The sequence below is a fragment of the Phaenicophaeus curvirostris genome, chromosome 10 (assembly GCF_032191515.1).
Source record: "Phaenicophaeus curvirostris isolate KB17595 chromosome 10, BPBGC_Pcur_1.0, whole genome shotgun sequence".
Classification (NCBI taxonomy): Eukaryota; Metazoa; Chordata; class Aves; order Cuculiformes; family Cuculidae; genus Phaenicophaeus; species Phaenicophaeus curvirostris.
Genome location: NC_091401.1, coordinates 14874410 through 14891771, shown reverse-complemented (window position 1 = coordinate 14891771; position 17362 = coordinate 14874410). Strand labels below are relative to the sequence as shown.

Sequence of the window (17362 nt, the reverse complement as noted above, 5' to 3'; positions counted from 1 at the left end):
ATATCTGTACCAGTCATAAAGAACTAATACATTTTGATCACGTCTCTGAAACTGCAGGTTGCACAGCAATTGCACACAGTTTAACTCCTGCTCACCTGTTTAACTCCAGCTTGAATGTACATATTGAACTATTTTAGCCAAACCCAGATTACAGTCATTGAAGTTTTCCACTGCCTAAACTGATTTAAAAAGCATCTGCACACACAAAAATGTGCTGGCTTAATCAAAAGAGTGCAATACCAGAGTTACAGGTAAAACTCTATATAGGCAGTTCCTCAGAACACAACACCCTGCATCCTTTGCCCTCATTTATGTGCTCAGTGCATCACTCTCAGGAGCTTCTTCCATCATTTCTTTTCGCAGGAATCAGACTACCATATCTTCAGAAAGGAAATCCTATCAGCTCAGGAGAAAGCCATCCCCATGTTCCAGAAAAAGAGCCGGCAGGGGAAAAAACCAGCTTGGTTGAGTAGGGAGATCTTGAGAGACATCAAAAAGAAGAGAAATGTCTATGAGCTTTGGAAGAAGGAACAGGCATCTTGGGTGGACTACAGGAGGGAAGTGAGATTGTGCAGAGAAAAAATCAGGAGGGCTAAGGCCCAATTAGAAATCAGATTGGCAAAGTCTGTGACAGATAATAAAAAATCTTTCTATAAATACATTAACAATAAAAGGAGGACTAGGGAGAACATACAGTCCCTATTGGATGCAGAAGGAACAACAGTGACAGGGGATGAGGAAAAGGCTGAGGTACTTAATGCCTTCTTTGCCTCAGTCTTTAATAGTAAGGAAAATTGTTCCCTCTGTGTGCAAACCTAGGAGTTAAGAGGAGCAAAATGAGGCTCCCATGGTTCAAGAGGAGTGGTTAGAGACTTACTTGTCCAGCAAGACACCCACAAGTCTATGGGGCTGGATGGGATCCACCCAAGACTATTGAAGGAGCTGGCAGGTGTGCTTGCCAAACCCCTCTCCATCATCTTCCAGCAATCCTTCCACTGGACTGGAGGCTGGCTGATGTTGTGCCCATCTACAAGAAGGGTCGCAGGGGGGATCCAGGGAACTACACGCCTGTCAGTCTGACCTCAGTGCCAGGGAAAGTCATGGAGCAGGTGATCTTGACTGCTATCATGAAGCACATGCAAGAGAACTGGGTGATCAGGCCCAGTCAAAAAGGGTTCCTAAAAGGCAGGTCTTGCCAAACTAACCTGATCGCCTTCTATGACAAAGTGACTTGACTACTGGATGTGGGAAAGCCTGTGGATGTAGTCTTCCTGGACTTCAGCAAAGCCTTTGACACAGTTTCTCATAGCATTCTGCTTCAGAAACTGTCAGCCTCTGGACTGGACAGGCACACACTCTCCTAGGTGGAAAACTGGTTGGATGGCCGGGTCCAGAGAGTGCTGGTAAATGGTGTTAAATCCAGCTGGAGGCCAGTGACAAGTGGGGTTCCCCAGGGCTCAGTGCTGGGTCCAGCTCTGTTCAATGTCTTTTTCAATGACCTGGATGAAGGCATTGAGTGCACCCTTAGCAAGTTTGCGGATGACACTAAGCTGGGTGGAAGTGTCGATCTGCTGGAGGGTAGGGAGGCTCTGCAAAGGGATCTGAACAGGGATCTGCAAAGGGATCTTCCACAAATTAAAACGGCTATGAAAACGTGGTTCAACCTCATCACTTGGAAAAGTAGCCAGAGGAGCAGTCTGGTAGGCAGACAGACAGGACAACTTCAGCTTCCTCAAAGAATAAAGCCAAACATTTAACAGCGTTTATAGAGTCAATATACACAGGGATACTTTTTGCTTCATTATTTATTACTTGCTATCTAATAGCATACCTTAGCATGCAAGATAAGACAGTTTCTTCCTGTATTTTGGCCCTACTAGTCACAGGTTTTACATCACATTTTTAGCTTTTCTTCTTGACTTTTACATGTCATAATTTCTGCTTGTGTACTATTTAGTATTTTTCTTTTCTTACTTCTGTTAATTTTCAAATTGTGATATGGTTTTCCTTTTCTGCTGAATGGAAATACTTTATTATCAGCTAATATCACCTCCTGAATATGCACTCATAACTTTTGGGCTTTTATCATTACACTTAGGTGCTAAACAGAAACTTCTTATTTCAAAAAGCAATTATTCACATTTTCAAAAAAAATCAAATACATTTAGAATTAAGCAGCAATTTATCATATTTTGACTGGATTATTAGTTTCTGTATCTAATTACTAACAAAAAGTATTTTACATGTCTGATAACTGACACACCATTTTAGTCTGCGAAGTACTTGGAAGCGACCAGCAAAGCTAGATGAAAAAATATCTGGAAAAGTATTTTAACCAATAACTGAAATAATCTTTCTAATAAGAAAGTGTAATATTGCTTCATATGGTTCATAAACACCCTAAATGAAGTCCAAATTGAACTTTAATACTTGAAGTGATTCATTTTAAACACTTAAGTTAAAACTTCTGTATCGCGCACCATGACTCAAAATTACCTTCGAGACTAGGACTTCATGCAACAAAGCTCTTTAATATTAAACTATTTTCTGAGTGACTGGCACAAACGGTTAGCTTCATGAAGTGTTTCAAAGCACCTGCAGCTTGCCACAGCCCACAGCCCCTCTCTTTATGACTTCACCCAGCCCCAAGTATATGGCCTAAGAAAGACAAATCTCAAGCCTTCCACTTACCCTTCTGAAATCTATTTATATTATTAGATTCTCTTATTTCAAATGCCATATCAAATACAGTTCAGTGTCATTTTACTGCAGTGAAGCACAAGTCATGTTTCATTGTATTATCCAATAACTACATTGTTTGCCAGTCCACTCACTCCCATGAAGATGTCATTTGGAAAAACTGCTGTGAGAGGACCCTCTTATACATACTGAAAGGAGCAAACAAGATGCAGAGTCCTGAAATTACATTGAGCACTTTTTTTGTTCTGTTTGCACGGCTGTGTGTATCAAAGCATATGGCAGCATTCAAAAGATTATGTACTTCATGTCAGTAGGCTATGGTCTAGCTATTTGCTTTTGGCTATTAAAAGCTGTGTTCAAACTTGACCATTGCTTGAATGCATTTGAATTAGTTCCTAGACATACTTTCGGAACAGTGGAAAAGTTCCTATCATGTAGAAAAAGTATCTTCCATATTAGAATTATTAATAAATTAGAGCTAGAAATCTTACTTTCCAAATGTGGAAGCAACAGGACACTGTTCTTTTTTTTTCAGTTACACATGTTAAAAGCATGTAGAGTCCTACAAAAATTCATCTTCAGATGTAACTGAACGGTGTAAGACTGAGGACACATTGTGGTTGCTTGAAAACAATTCAATCCTGTTAGCCCTTTCTCTTCTGGTGACTGTGTGATGAGGTGTGTGTGCAGCCACAGTCCTGGAATGCATGAACAACTGTGCAGGAACACACTTGGCACCAGAGCATGAAAAAGCACACATGTCTTTATTTGCATCTCCACAATGACTGGATGACCTGTGTGTTTAAATACCTAACTGAATGAAGGATACTGGTAAGGGGTAACCTGGGGGCAAAATAATAGCAGATTGGCAAAGGTTATTGCTAGTCTTGCCACAAGACCCTGCCTAGATTCCCTTTATTATCAATGAAGAGGGATGGTCCAGCATAAGAGCCTCACTGTTAAGATTTTGACTTACTCTCTTTCAGGAGGAGTCTTACTCTCCAGCAAGTATGCAAAGGGTTTAACCTCAGAAGTCTTACACCAGGCCCTGTATCTATTTTAGTTTTGAGCACAGTCTTTACTCAAGTATGCGTATAATTAAAATTGTACACACTGTAAGGAGTCAGTGGAGTTACGTACATCTTTACAATTATGGACATGCATAAGAATTGATTCTGGGCTTGAGCATGGTTATACATGATGGGTCTTGTTTGCTTTACAAGACCAATGTTACCCTCTGTGAATACTCCCCAATGCTTCTATAGTAATTATTTTTTGTGAGATCTCAATGGCCATAAGAGGTAGAGAACCCAGTGTCTGCCTTGAAGTGAGGCAGATACCTTCTGCAGTTGTTTGTGAGCTGTTTCTGCTTGCTAAGTACTAGCAACTCTAAAATCTTCAGGGTGGGGGAAGCACTTAACACGATACGTGATAACAGACTCTCCATGGCATGACTTCCCTCCACAGTGAAGACTGATGTCCCTGCAAAGCTCAAAAGTAAGCTTGAAAAAACAGTGGTGAAAGTGTATGATTTCTACATGTGAAGTGATGCTATCTTATTCAATGCCTCTCACTTTTCACTTTGCTATTAGTTTTAAGACAATACTAAAGTTACCATTTCTGGTGGGAACCAGTGGTCTCCTCAGTGACTGTTCTACATCATGACAAGTTCATTCATGACATCTGGGACTGGAAATACTCAGCCCCAAACAGATGCACTCCCACCTAACTGTGCTGAGGCACAGTCTCACTTCCGATGAGGGGAAAAGGCAATTAAAATAAATTCGTTATCTCATATATAATGCATACACTCCAAGGAAGCAGGATAGATTTAGGTGTCACTAAACAGTGCATAGTAAATAAATCATATTTGCAATGCAAGACATTTCAGCTAGCCAAAGCCTGAGGTGTTTAGGGGCATAGAAACTGAGGACCTGGATGTTGGTTCCAATAAAAAAGTAGCAAAAAAGTTCCAAAAAGTAGCATTTTCATCCATGAAATCACAGCTGAGGGAAGAGAAATTCCCACCAATGCTCAGGACTAGGCTACATTTGCAAATGCACAGGAGCCATGACATACAGACTCCTACATGCGCCTCACTGGTATTCAAAAGAAATGTAATGAGCAAAAGGTTCCCAGCTATTATACCTGAGGCTTTTTACAGCATCGTACGTACAGAAGTAACTTCTCTTCCAGCTGGTAAGTATGCAATTTCTGAGGTCTGTAAATGAGCAGGCTGCTGCCTAACCAGTATTCTCTATTTGTTCATGTCAGTCTCATTGGTCGTAAACCAGGCAAGCTGGACTCACAACAGGAATCTGCTTTGTGCATGACATGGAGACTTTGGTTGTCAATTCCTTTGGATGGAATGGATTTCCTTTCCATTTCCCTATAGGAAGTAGGAACTTTCAAGTAACCCGCTATGACATTATTGTATAGCTGATCTTTTATACACTGGAACATATTTCAGTGCACAAAGGCATAAAGTGTGCATTCCTTGCCCAAGAGCTATTGTCTATGAGTTCAAGCTGGACCTTGGGGATGGAAACTCCCCAACTGGAAATATGCAAGACTAGATTATCCAGGGGCCTGTGAAACCAAACCTAAGGCCCTCCTTTGAACAGAAAGTTGAGGCAGATGATCTCTGGATCACTCCTTCCAACCCCAAATCTAACACTCTTTGGTAACTTTTCTGTTGTGATAAATGCTGGTAGATGATGATAGAAGAAGAATCAAAATTAAAATATATGACTCTAGCAATAGTCTTATTGATACCTCTCAAGGTATCACACTGGAAAGAGGCTTGGTGGGGGCAGCCTGGTTAATGGTCTATCTCAGAGAAATACAGCAACTCTCCAGACAGGAACTGAACACTAACAGAAAACTCTGGGTCTCAGTCTGTGCTGAGCTGAAGCCAGACTGCTGCCTTGTCCATGTGCAGCTGGGGTTCCTGGACAGCTGCTTTGACTGCCCCCCTTTTCAGCAGATTGGGCTTCTGAGCTCTTGGAGCTCTCTGGCTCCACAAGGCCCCCAGCCTCATATCTCAGCTTATCCCAGGGTCTTGCAGCTGTGAGAAACAGCATTCCCAGAACCATTTAAAGAGAGCTCCCTCAAGCACCAAGTCCTCATCTGCAAGTCACTGCAGCAGCCTGCTCTGAGCACTGCCCAAAGCTCAGACCTGTGCCGTTTCCCTTAGGTGCTGCATATCCATAAGCAACTTCTGCTCCTGTTCGGGCCAGTATGCATAGATCAAGTGACAGAACAACAGGTCTGAGAGACATCTCTGAAAATGAATTTTAACCTTCCTTAACAAAGTCCTTAAAAGCACTTAAACTATGCTGATTTTCAGAAACAAAACATTTCAGTATTGGTAAGAAAGGCCAGTAAAAAAGTAAGAAGGTTAAAGACTAGCTAAATCTTGTAAAAGTAACAGACAGTGATAATTAGAGTGCAGTAGGGGGTTTGTAAAATTCCCTCTAAACCTTTCCATATTAACTGAACTTCTGGTATTTACAAATCTCCAAGTTTTGACACAAAAGCAAGATGACAAAAATTAAGAAACCAACAATGATTGATCTTACTAGACAGTTCGCTTGCCGGCGACAGTTAGCAAGCAGGCAAGTAAGCAAGTTAGCAAGCAAGCAAGTTAGCGAGCAGGCAAGTAAGACCCTGCCTTTTGTATCTGATGGCAAACTTATCATGAAAATTCTGATGAGACAGTGCACAGTATCAACCTTTTGTAATGGAGAAAACATTAACCACTCAGAATTAATGCCATTAATAGAGAAGAGTTTCCCTGGAGAAGTGGGTATAACTATACTTGAAAACTGGAAGAAGGGAGGGATGCCTGAAGTGTCAGGATGGAAGAAGCCTCCTAGGCCTGTTCATGGGGTTGAGAGCAGGATGAAGCCTTCTGCACTGCAATGGTGCCGCCCAGCCAGACATCTTACTCAGCACCCACAATGCTGAGACACCCGATGGAAGCGAGGTCAAGGAGGTCTGCAGCCATTCAAGAATAGCATTATGCTTTTGACAAAAGAGCAGAAGCAACAACGATCGTGCCAAATGGCATTTGTGTGATTTTACTAATTAGGTTGATGCACCTATATACATCTTTCTTTTTTGATTCCAACTTGGCAGAAGAGCTCACAGTGAAATAACCTAAATATAAGTCTGATATCCCAGGATCTCTTCTGGATATGGTGAACTACTCCTAGCATGGCTCTGCGATGTATGTGTGATCAGGTGTCTGGGAGATATAATATATTACTTGAACCTTTACGAGTCTTGTGTACAAAATCAAATTAGTGTAAGACAGGGTGAGGCACAAACATGACTATTGTAATACTGAGTTTCTTTAAGTTGACAAATAATGTTATTTCACAGCACCTGCTGTGCCTCTAACAAGAGAATTGTTCCCTCTAGTCTTTTCTATTTTAGTAATTACTTGTGAATGTCTCCCTAAACAGACATAAAAGGCTATTCTTTACATGGCCTCTCTCCAGTACTCAGGCTTATCTTCTAAATTCCAAAGCATAAGGGAACAAATGCTGACAGAAAAGGAGTGCAGATGAAGTATTCCTCTGATGCTTGCTTGTGGCCCTACTTTTTCCTTTAGAGACCAGGCAGTGACACCAGGAAGTTTGCCTAACCTCCCCTCCCACCTAGCGTTATCTCTTATTTGCTTTGTCTTCCAAGGAGTACATGATCACATGAGTACAAATGACTGAATGTTTTAGACGCTCTACACATTGCAGATACAGTGAGGAGACATCAAAAGACTGCTTGCCTGGGCAAACAAATACGAACTATCTGATATTAAGTTGGCACAGAGGAACCAATTAAGCAGCTGAAATGTGAGGGCTGCAGGTGTTATCAATGACTTAGCTCCCATGCTTCTGGGCTGTGCAAGTAGCACCTGGGAGTGGCATCAGGCCACCACATTGGGCAGCCCTATCAACCATCTAGGAAGAGAACTCTCAGAGGGTCACCTAATCTGGGGCTTCTGCAGTCCAGGTCTGATCCACTAACATGTGCAACAATGCAACCCAAATTCTTGCTGGAAACAAGTTGTTTGTTATAATTGGGAAGCAGCAGTGTATTTCAGTATCATTAATCCACTTTTCATCACCAGCAATACTGACTGAGTTCAGCTTTACAGACTCAGTTTGGGCTTTAGGTAGTCTTTAGTTTTATTCTCTTCTGCTGCTTTTTCTACCTGTCTCCTCCCTTTGGTAGTGGAACAGTAAGAGAGGAAAATGATGCTGTTGGCTAACGATCAATCAATGTTTGAAGACCTTACCTCTACCCTACTCCTATTATGCTAAACTTATCACCTCCAAAAATAAGCATGTTGTTGTGGCTCAGGAATAAGATTAAAAGTAAATACCATAATCACACTTACAATAATATCTTAAAACAATATATATGATGTAGAGTTATTAAATTGATCATAAAAAGATGATAGGCTAAATAGGACAAAATATTTATTTACATATAAGAGGATTTATAATTTCAGTATGACAATTTTAATTAATTCAATGAGAATTACTAACTTTCTATCTTTAAAAAAACCCCCCACAATTAACTTTAAAACAAATAGCCTAACTCAGCAGTCAGATCTGTGCTTCCTCCCTGCTGCCAACATCCACAAAGGGACACTTCTGGTCAAGAGCAATACCAGCAGTTAACAATAACAACAGTACAATTTTTGGTTAGCACCTTATACCACAAAGGCAACAGTTATGAGAGTGATGCACTTCCCTTTGGGTGTCAAGAAACCACAGTATTTCCACAAACGGTGGAAAAATTTTCCTTCTACTGCCTCCAGCCCCTGGGTAAAAATCCCAAGCCCCCAAGGCTGACTAGCTCATCCTAGATGCTCCTAGATGTCTCGTAGTCCTGCCTCTGCCTTATTTTCCTGCCTGGCCTTTCCACAGCAGCCCTCATACTCCCATAACTCTTTTCATTGGTCAGACCAGAGGAGATCTCTCTGGGACCTCACCCTCTCCTCACTCACAGCCATGACACCAGAGGATCCCAAACACTTTTCAGCTCATGCATGAAAACAAATACCAGCTTATGTTCCACTGAGCAGCACGGTGCACTGAAGCCAAAGGACAGACCGTGTTTTTTGAAAATAAGACTCTCCTTTTCAAACTACGCTTTTCTATACATGAAATGTTTTGGCTCAGTTACAGATCAAAACAGTAGCTCTCCCCTCCCTCTCCTCCACTTGGCTGAAGTCACTACTGTGACTCAATAAGTGATTTTGATTTATTAAGATTAGTTTCCCAGAATGAGCAAAACATGTACAATGGCCCATCTGAGCAAATAATTTCTGAAAAGGCATGCAAGACAAATACCACGGCATACTCTACAGATACAACACATGAATAATAAACGTGCATTTTAGCATTATATATTTGCTAGCATATAATAAGATACGCTGGACTTACATTGAGATTCAAATTTGTCTTCTTTTAAAATACTACGTTTTGGTTTAGTTGAGCCAGTATTTCACATGATTTCTGTTTCTGATGAAATCTTGATGTTGTTTTTAATACTAAAACTAATTTCTCACTTCTAATTAAAATTATTTAATTATATCTCAAGTCGCTACATTTAACAAAACTGAACAAACAACCAGGAGACCTCAAGGCAGCAAAGTATGCTGATTTCAGCCATGTATGATATATATCCCAATCAGCAATAAATTACAATGTTAACATGTGCTTTCCATAAAACAATGCTCCAGCGACATTTTTTTCAGTGGGACTGAATTAGAAAGAGCTCTCTTGTTCTGATTCATGTACAAACTTCTGATGTTGACAGGAGCTTTAATGCCACAGCAGAACCAAGGTTGAAGCTTCCAAACTCCTTTTCTTTTTAAAACACACGGGCATCTGACAGAACAAAACATCTGCACGCAGCCCAGTGACTGAAGCTGCCCAGCCTTAAACAAGGAGATCCCACATTGATTGCCTAATGACTGAATTATTGCAGGCTGGTCTGCTTTTCTATCTACCCAGTTTGAATTATTTCCTCTTAATTCTACTTCTTCTAATGGAAAGCCCAACAGATAAATGCTCCAAAGCAATCAGCAACTACATCCTGTTTAATTGCCTTAGAATCACAGCCTGTATTGCGAGAAATACTGCCTAGCAAAGCATCGCCATTATTATATAGTCTGTTCTACCCTACCATATCCTTAGGTAAGAAACCCCCAATAGACAGAGGACACATTTTCTCAGCTTTGATTGAAAACTCAACATGAAAATATGTGACAAACCCAAAAAACTACAGACCCAAAGATCACTGAATCATAGAATCATAGAATGGTTTGGGTTGTAAGGGATCTAAAGCCCACCCAGTTCCAACACCCCTGCCATGGGCAGGGACACCTTCCACTAGACCAGGCTGCTCAAAGCCCATCCAACCTGGCCTAGAACACTTCCCTGGAGGGTAAATTCCATCCAACCTGGCCTTGAACACTTCCTTGGAGGGTAAATTCACAGCTTCCTTGGGCAACTTGTGCCAGTGCCTCACCACCCTCATTGTGAAGAATTTCTTCCTAATGATGACTTGACAAGATGACTTGTCAAGAATTATCTGTGACAGAAATCTGCCAAATTTTGGAAACATTTATATATCATTTCTTGCTGTAACCACAGATAGGATGAAATCTGATGTCTCCAAAATTTTTAATGGTGTTACATATGTGCATATGTATTTCCTAAGAAATAGAAAACCACATAGAAGACTACACAGAGAAAGATTATCCTCCGTCTTTGAGTAAGCTGCATTGTTTCAAGCATTGGGATGAATTGTTTCATTGCATATGGATTATGAAAAAAGATCATAACTTATCTCAGAGCTGAAAATTCAGTATCTATATCTAGAAGCAAAGAGATGTCTGATTATTAGCAGGGGAGAAGAAAGTCTATGGCTCTAATAAGGACAAATATTTTGAAAAAAACAGGATGAGAAACAAACTGTATAACTGATTAAGTAATCTGAGATGACTCTATTTGACAGCATGGGTGAACAGATTTTATATAGCAGGAAATAAAAAAAAAGATCCATTTGGTCTTTCCTGCCATTATAAGACTTTAAACATTTCAGTTTTCATTCTACCTTTTCAGTTTAATTCTACCTTTATTTTCCTGAAGTACATGCATTTCTTGCTGCTGTTTATTAATCAGTCAATAACTACTGGATTAATTCAATTATTGCTGCTGTTTATATTTGGAGATGAATGTGGTGAGGGCCTTTATAGCGATGTGAATTCAAACAGGACCAACACAGCTGCATAAGTGTTTGCTTCAATAAAAACTTCTTCTGTACCTGAGCTGCAGACAAGCTGAATTAAGATTAATCTTTAAAACTTCAATGACCCAGACCATCCAAAACCTGCACTGAAGAATTAACAGTCTCTGCTGTATTACAGACTGCTTTCACCAAGTGAAAAGCAACATGGCTCCTACGTTAGTTGCAAAAGATATAATCAGTCTTGGGGTCAAGTAGGGTGGCACCTCAACAGAGTATGATGGTGTGCCCTTGGCTGTGCAGAGAACAGCCTTTCACCTCCTATATTACCATCACAGAATCACAGAATCACAGAATCACAGAATAACCAGGTTGGAAGAGACCCACAGAAGTACCTCTATCATAGAGTCTGCTTGCAATGAATCCTGAAAGCCCTGAAGTCATACATTTGCACAGATTGTCAGTACCCTGTACACACTACACAACTGGGATCGCGGCCCAGTCCCTTCAGTATCTTATTTTATTGATCTGTGCATCTGCATTAAATTCTATGCTTCAAATCACAGACAGCCTGCATGGTCAGCCACCAATGAGAAAAGGAGTACCCTCTGGGATTTCCACATCTTGCTGTGCGCTTCCAAAAGGGATATGGAGGACCCGAAATCCTGAAGAAATGTCTAAAGTTTCCATTGCTTTGGATAGAAAAAAAGAGGACCTGTTTTGAAAATCTAGACATATGGCAGTTGTGGGAAAGGTGCTCTGTTTTGCAAGAGACAAAAGTCTCTGCAGCAGGTTTTGGGAGATATTTTAGAAGCAAGCAATAATACTTCTAAGTCTTTTGAGGCTGTTAAATTCCAAGTAGTAGAAGTAATATAGTGATTATCTTTCTAAGATGACTACTTTTCTATGTTTTCACTAGATCAAATGAAGAACAGAATATCCTGAGTCTTAGTCCAAGTCAGCTACAACTTTGGATGAAAACCAAACCACCTGTCTCCACTTAAATCTCATACAAAAACTCACTTTATAGATGTCTAAAAAATATACAGACTTTTAAATTAAGTAGTAGTAAAACAATTTATTGCATTATACTTCATTGTATAGTCCAATTAAATTCACATTTGAGATTAAATTATAGCTCGTATTATTGATAAGAACCATCTCAGTGCAGTTGCTTTGATTTTTGCTACAATGGCATCCTTTGTATACAAATATAGAAAGAATTCAGGTTACAGGCATTTCTGAGTTCAGCTGGCAGACCCATGAGCCTTTGGTGTGAAAAAAAGAATAAATTTGGGTCCAGAGTCAGCAAGATTTGCCTTGACATTGCTCTCATTTTAAGCACGACAATATCTCACTGTCTTCTTGAATTACAGCTGTGCCATAAGCATTCACCTCTGAGCAGCAACAGCAATACACACTGATACTCAAAATCTGTCAGAATTAGATACAGGCTGGCAAAAGACAAAGGAGGTAAACTTGTATAATACTTATTACATCATCCTTCGTGAATGCCCACGTGACCCTGCTAAACTTACAGAGAAAGATTTTTCACCTTTCCCTAACATTCTTATAGCTTATCAATGCAATCAACCCTTTAGGATTACTAACCTTGGCCTCAGAACTGCTTGTGTTTGAACTGTGAGAAGCATTATGCTGAAGAGAAAAATTAAAACATATTTAAGTGTGATTACATGGCAAGAATTAGTACTCAAAAAAGGCACAATGGGGGACCTGCCCTATTCACAAAAAAAGAGGGAGGAAAAGATATTATCTGTTTTTGCATTGCTAAAAGTAAAAGTTACTGCAAATTGTAACTCAGTAATTCTATTGATATGTGAATCAGCAGCTGCAATAAACCCGTCAAATACCTTATCTGCCAGGAATGCAAATAACAGTAGTTGTTGAAAAATACTGTCTGGATTTCACTTTAATTTTAGCTTTGCAAAGTGGTTTTGAAATAGCCTGCTATTTGCATAATCATATTTTAAAATAACAAGGATGTGGTAAGGATTTTAGTCCCAGATGAAAAAAAAAAGAGGACCTGCTATAATCTCCAATGAGCTGGAATTTCAGCCTAAATGACAAGAAGAAATGGAAGCCACCTTGCATACAGATTATTCATAACGTGGTGGAGTTGGGATGCACCAACTAGAACAACCATACATTGACAAGGGTTTTGCTTGTGTCCATGGGGTTTAGGATCAATGAAGTTAGGACTGTCTTTACATTTGTTGATAAGTCCCAATAAGGAGCTAACAAAAAAATGGCTGTTGCGCACCAGAGATTGTCAGGTCTGAGTTTAAAAGAATGAACAGTTTGCTACTTCTGCATGGTCGGTGACAAACTGGTCTTCCTCAGAGCTTTGCACTGCATTACAACCGCAGTCGCCTCAGGCCCCACTGACCCTGCTGCTCCACGTCAACAGCTGGGGCTGCCAGCATGGGGTCAAGTGGCAGCAATTTCGGAGCAATGAGGAAGAGCTGGGGTCCAGCAGTGAAAGACAGGAGGTGGAAGAGAAGCTACCAAAGACAGCAGTGACTAGGTTTGCTCCAGAAATGTTTAAGAATTGCTGAGCTAAGGTGCATCCTTTAGAACAATGAATCCTGATGATTTGAATATAGCTGTAGTTGACTGTACTCCACAACCTCTGCAAATTTATCTAGCAGCAGATTACTCTGATTTTCAAAAACACTCATCTTTGCAAAACAGAATGAGAGAGATAGGCAGCCAATAGGCCTGGGCTGTCTGAGGGACAGATCCGGCATGCCTGGAGCTTGTTTTGTTAAGACAGAAATTTTATTTTCTTTTAAAAATCTCAGCACATCTTTCTCTCATCAAAGAATATGCTTTCTTCTGGGTAGTTTAGCAATATTACTTTAGTGGTAGATGATTACTGGGGCCCAGACACATCAAGTCACCTATGATACACATTTTATGCACTGTTTTATTCTCTGCTCTCCAGACTTCATTACTCTCTAAGTTAGATTCTGTATGTTCAGTATCCACCTGTTGCTTAAAGTGGTACTGTAAATGTCAAACATTTAAGAAGATACAAACATAATACCTTATTTTATCATTTTTTAAATTCCACCTTACACATTGTGTAAAAAAAAAAATTGATAAAAATATCAATTTGCCCAGAAAATGAGTAATTGGATTCTGTACAACTCTTCCTCTGTATTGTCTACACACACTATTGATGACAATTTAATCTCTCCTGATTCAATTGGCTTTTCAGTGTCAGTTTTTATTTGTATATTAATATCACAACCAAGATGAAAATTCAAGAAGCAGAAAACAGCTACACATGTTTGATGTTGTATGTGAGTGCCTTAGATATTTAGCAACTTCTTTGATGCTTTGATCTCTGAAGAAAACTTACTAAAATTATGATCAAAGGAATTCATATTATTCCAAGCAGTTAAGAATGAACCATCTTAGGGCAATAATCAGTATTCTGTTTAATCCTTCACCCTTGGAATCCACTATTGCTAAGCACCTCAATCTGATGGGTGTTACATTTACTTAAGGATGATATTCTCCTAGAATAGAATTAGAAGTAACAGAAATCAACACTTCCAACTTACAGTAAGAGTTAGGAATTACATTTTATTCTGCTGGCTAAAAAGTGTTCTTTGAAGCTCTTTTTGAAATGTACATAATTTAAGAAAATTGGTATGCAGCTCGTTATGGGAGTTTTGTTTTTCTACAGCAGACAAACAATAGAATTTCCAACATACAGCTACCTTTAATTTAATCTTTTTCTAACTATTTCCTGTCGTCAGTGTTTACAGAAGACTATTACACAGATGGATATATCTAATACTTATAAGGTAAATTAACACTCTACTATATAACAATGCAAAGGTAGATAAATAATCAATTATCCCTTGCATTAATATGACCACATAATGTCTATTTCTCTGTAATATTAAATACTGTATCAGACTGGTTGTTGCCATCCCCCACGGCAAGTTAATTAAAACAGTGAGATGCAAAGAATCTTTATAAACTGCAGCCTACAGAACAGCAGAAGAATGTTAGAGCCAAGCAAAATTTAACAGAAACAGTGATTACTGGTTAGATTATGGATTTACCACCAGTGGCTGAAGTGAGGTAAAGGAGGGTTGTACTTTTGCAGGAGCAAATAAGAGATCGAACCATGACCCCCATTCGCAAATACAGCCCTAATAAACTTCCACATCCTGACTAAGCATTTCCTCCCATTTTACCTGTACAGATTATTTTTCTTCCTGCACAACCCACCTGCAAAGGTGGATTTCAATCTTACAGCAGTTTTCTTCCAACTATTTATATCCCCATGCTCCATCAATGGTGAAAGATTACGAGTAGACTAATGTGCAAACACGCCTGAGACTGAACACACTGTTGTAAGCATTCTTCCAAGATGATAGGAAAACACGCCTACTTTAAATGAAAATCAATCTCTGCTAAATCTGTTGGCGTCAGCTCATTTGGGCTGGCAGTGCTTTAAGAGTCCACAAAGAGGTGTGCTGAAGCTGTAATATCAGAGAACCATGTATTCAATTTCAAGAGGCAGCGGATGCACCAGGACTGCAAGTGCATCTGAGGGAACTCAAAAGAGACGAGGGAGGCAGACATAGCTAGATCCTGCCTCTGACAAACTCATTGGTAGGTTATCCTTCCTCTTGGGCTCAGGAGTTTGAGAAGAAGGCCTGTCAAGGAAATGCTTTCAAAGGTATGTGATGAATTAATCCTGGAGCTCCTTCTGTCCTGACTTCAATATTCTGTACCGTTCAGTTATCACACCCCTATAGGCCCATTTTGTGTTTTGATTTGTTTACACCTACACCACAGAAAATCACAGTAACAATTGAATGGAGGGGCTCAGGAGTTCCTCTGTGTTCCTTGGACTCTAGAACAGTTAACTAACAACTATGGAACAACAGCCAGGAACTAGAGCAACTTCCAGGGAAATAGTTTTGCCTCATTAGAGTTCAGAAACTCTAATGCACAACAGAATCTTCAGTTGCCTTTAACACTGGGCCCACTCCATGGCTGGTTCAGGCCCACGTTCCTGCGAAATGTAACACCAGAAGCAGTACCACCTAGTCATCTTAGCTTCAGCTCTGCTATCGAACCCAGGAATAAAAAGCTTTTCTCTCTAGAAGTTACTTACTTGATTGAAGTGCTGAAGTTTATCAATTAAATTGCTGATGAGTGGGTCCAATCCTCTGACTTTCAGTTCCGGATTATTAATTTGTGCCTTCAGTCCATTGGAAACTACTCTGCTGGTGTAACTGAAAAAGAGAAAAAAGAAAACAGTGACTGGAACCATATCCATCAGAATCAAAAATCCTATTAAAGGGGGCTTATACAAAGCAAATATTTTGTAAATGCAAGCAGAAATTTGTAATATATATTTATGTTTTTAAATACACCAAAACAGAATAAAATCACGGTTGTGTGCAGTATCATGCATTAAAACTTCAAACTATTCAAGTCATGAATTGACAACAATTTCATAAACCACATAGAAGTTCCTTTAGTTCATATTATCTGAAATTTTATGCCTCCCATTCTTATATCTTCCATGCAGTAAAGCTGATAACTTCCAAGAAATCATTCTTTCATAATTAGAGAAAACAAGGGAATTTAAGACAGAAACTAAATTTAATGAGATTGAAGTAAAATCCAATGAAATGGCAGTCTGACTTTGAAAAGATTCTTAATCAAAGTGAGAGATTAGATTTCTTTTGCAAGACTAGTAGTTTATATATAAACTGTCAAGAGACACTGTAGAGCCATGCCTGCTGTTATACCAGTGCTCCTCTCCATGCCTTGTCAGTGTTACATGCGCACTGGCCAGGGGCCATGTACAGGAATTCTCCCTAGCCTAGTCTCGCGTTATTTGAGGAATAGCAGCTGTTTTGACACTGCAAGGTCCTGTCTTTTATCAATAACCTTCACTCATCGACTGTTGACTGAACATTTACTGCCAGTCTTTTCTGGAACACCCTCAAAATTGGCTGAATTGGTTTCCGGTTACACACATGTACTCTCAAGGGTAAAATTCCAGGGTTGTACACATCTGGCCTCTACTTCTGAACATGTCTTTACTACAGGTGAGGAGATGATGCCTTCAGCACGCGTATGCTGCATCCAGTTCTTCCTGGAAGTATTCGAAGTACTACACATTGGCTACAGAATTGATCTGTTCATGCATGATTCAAGTTCAAGCCATCTGCAATACACTGCAAGGGCCAGAGAGACAGAGAGCAACCTTTTTTTGGCAAGTCATGCTTCTGAGAGCTCAATGTAACCACTCCAATTAGTTTGGCAACCGTTTGTCACAAAGTGGATCAAGGATGTTTGCATGACCAGTGATGAACTGGAAAAGACACTGTTC

General features: G+C 39.8%; 1 protein-coding gene across 7 annotated transcripts in view; it reads right to left on the bottom strand.

Annotated features, from left to right (window-relative positions):
- The window catches only part of LOC138724681 (glypican-5-like), a 480713-nt gene that overhangs the window by 203794 nt on the left and 259557 nt on the right, over positions 1-17362 (bottom strand). For all 7 annotated transcript variants that reach the window (XM_069864872.1, XM_069864870.1, XM_069864871.1 and 4 more), the window contains one exon: positions 16133-16253. In XM_069864872.1, the coding sequence (XP_069720973.1) occupies positions 16133-16253 (121 nt within the window). The remainder of the gene's footprint in view (positions 1-16132; positions 16254-17362) is intronic.